The 2,834-nt window shown below is 46.3% G+C and overlaps 1 protein-coding gene across 1 annotated transcript; it reads left to right on the forward strand.

Annotated features, from left to right (window-relative positions):
* Positions 1–690: 690 nt before the first annotated feature.
* Positions 691–2,586, forward strand: LOC140729976 (forkhead box protein G1-like). Its single transcript, XM_073050149.1, has one exon. It carries the CDS (start codon positions 812–814, stop codon positions 1,916–1,918), a length of 1,107 nt encoding a protein of 368 aa, XP_072906250.1. The 5' UTR covers positions 691–811; the 3' UTR covers positions 1,919–2,586.
* The last annotated feature ends 248 nt before the right edge of the window (positions 2,587–2,834 follow it).

Below are 2,834 nucleotides of genomic sequence, written 5' to 3' on the forward strand. Positions count from 1 at the left end.
GCACTGACCCACGACCGAAAGTGCGTACCGGCGCTCCATCGCCCCAATTAGTACGAGACAAAAGGGCCCCTTAAAGACTCATTCCTTGCGCTCTTCTACCATGTATGGCTTTGTTGATCTTTCCTCGACTAATTATTAGTTTTGCTGACACGCACAACTTTTGTGAAAGTGTGTCCTAAAGAGCAAGCAGCCTTCAATTCTTAAAAGGGCAATGATGGCTAACAACAACAACAACAAAAAAGCGACATGTTACTTAACATGTTTTAATATAAATCCCGGCTGTCGGAACATTATGTGAATGTGCTCTTCGCCAGTACTGTCGAGCAGTAGTTGGGAGTTTCACCACTGTCAGAACAAAAATTAAAGTCACAGAAAAAAAGCCTCGTTGAATATACGACACGAACGCAATGAATGGTAATCGATCCAATACCTGCACGATCCGGTGTCCGCTTTCCTTCCCCAGTTCACCCTCCAGATCGCGTCGGTCAATTTCAAATCAGTTTCAGAGCTCAAATGGATACACAACATCTTTAAGCTGATTGGCCAGAAAGAGGCGGGTTAAAGCGTCTTCCACTCACACCTGATTGGACATCTGTCGGGGAAAAAAATGTTTAAAGTAACTTATTGATGGAGGCGTTGCTTCCCTGCCCCCAGTTAATTACCTGTTTTGATGAAGGTTGTCTCGCGCTATTTCTCGCCGCTTCTCGTCTTCCGATCACTTCATCGTGCTCCCCTTGACCTTCCCTTTAATTATTTGAACGACGATTGAAAAGAGAGTGAGGGCGAGGGGGGAGCGCGCGTCATTCTGAGCATGGGAGATGAGAAGCAGCCGAAAATGGTTCCGAAATCCACAGCCTTCAGCATCAAGAACCTCTTGCTGCCCGAAGAGATCCAGCAAAGTGACAGCAGTCAGAACACACAGGCCGGCTTCCCGAGCAGTAAGAGCGGCGAGAGCGAGAGCGGGGCTGTCAAGTCCGATTTCAAATATCTGGACCATCCGGAGACACAGGTCGTCACCGAAGGGAGCGAGCAAAAGAAGGACGAAAAGAAACAAGGCAAATATGACAAGCCGCCTTTCAGCTATAACGCCCTGATCATGATGGCAATCCGCCAGAGCCCCGAGAAACGTTTGACTCTCAACGGGATCTACGAATTTATCATGAAGAATTTCCCATATTACCGGGAGAACAAGCAGGGTTGGCAGAACTCCATCCGCCACAACCTCAGCCTCAATAAGTGTTTCGTCAAAGTGCCCCGGCACTACGACGATCCGGGAAAGGGCAATTACTGGATGCTCGACCCGTCCAGCGACGACGTCTTCATCGGCGGAACGACGGGCAAACTTCGGCGGAGATCAGCCACGTCGAGGGGCAAATTGGCTTTCAAGAGGGGGCTTCGCCTTTCGACGTCGGGTCTGGGCTTGGTGGAGCGGGGCAACCCCTTGTATTGGCCTCTGTCTCCGTTCCTGTCCTTGCACCATCCCCACAACGGGCTCAATTACAGCAGCGCTGCCTCTAGCTTTTTGAACCAGGCTCCCACGTACAGCTCGTTGCTCTCTGGCTGTGGGTCCGGAGTCGACCAGATGGCGAGCGGTGACTTCTCCCACCCGTTGTTAAGGGGATCCGTACAGTGTGGCTTGGCCAACGGATACACGGTGAACCCTTGCTCCGTCAGCTTACTGTCAGGCCAGGCCAGCTATTTCTTCCCTTCCCTACACCACACGCAGACGGTGCAACACCAGAACGGATCTGGGATGGGGAATCCGGGAGCACCTTCCAGCTCCCCTCCGGCAGCTTCTCTTCTTTCCGAGACCCTCAGACCGTCTCTTTCCACCTTCCCATCAGGACTGGCCGCTGGGTTTAGCAGCTACCTGTCACAGCAGAGCGGAGGGACTCCCAGCAATTCATTTTTGCACTGATCTAGGCCCCGGACTTACGGATGGTAGCAAAGCAAAGCTATGCAAAGCTGCAGCTGCACCTTACTTCAGGAACCCCGCATTAACACATTTGCTAGATTATTATATCTGGGATTAGTCGAAAATTGACTTTAAATTGCTCTGGAAAAACAAACAATGATTAAAGAAACTCGAGGCTGTAGATTCACCCTGTAATCACAAAAATATTAATCTGTACTTTGCACAGCTGCGAAGGACAAAAAAAGCGCCTGCCTTTTTCTAGTTTAAATGAAGAAAAAAAAACAATGCAGCCGGTTTGCTTTGTAATATTAACGCGGCAAAAAGGGAAACCGTTACCTTTAATCTGAAATCTGGATTTCTCTTTAACCAAAGGTAACATTACTGCATAACCCCAAATATTACCGAAACGGTTGGAGTAAGTTTGATTCTTTTGAGTGCTCGACACTATTTATTATTTATAAAAAATGTACATATATGTATTCATAAATTAATAAGTTACACGGCATCTCTCACGACCACTTTAGGTTATTTAATTATTTTGTGTTAATTATCTTGGAAGTAGTAAAAAAAAGGTGACTTTTTGTGTTCCTATCTAAAATGTTTGCACCATTTGTCTCGTTACTCTATGAAAGCGCCTTAATAAATGCAGTCAAACAGGATTTCTATATAACTTGGGCCGCCGTGAAAATATTTATTTCTTCTTTGCTTCAGTATAGTCAAATTACCGAAACCTTGTTTGCATCGCTCAGGACTTCGCGCGAATTATTACAAAAGAGAAAAAAAACAGATAAATAATATAAATTTCATGTAACTTGTGCATTGTTTGTTTGTGTGTGTGTTGTGCAAATACTTTGCAAGATCTTCGACACAATTCAAACGTGCTTTGGATTTGGTGCAAGAAACAGAACACAAAATGTTT

This window comes from Hemitrygon akajei, chromosome 7 (genome assembly GCF_048418815.1).
Source record: "Hemitrygon akajei chromosome 7, sHemAka1.3, whole genome shotgun sequence".
Lineage (NCBI taxonomy): Eukaryota > Metazoa > Chordata > Chondrichthyes > Myliobatiformes > Dasyatidae > Hemitrygon > Hemitrygon akajei.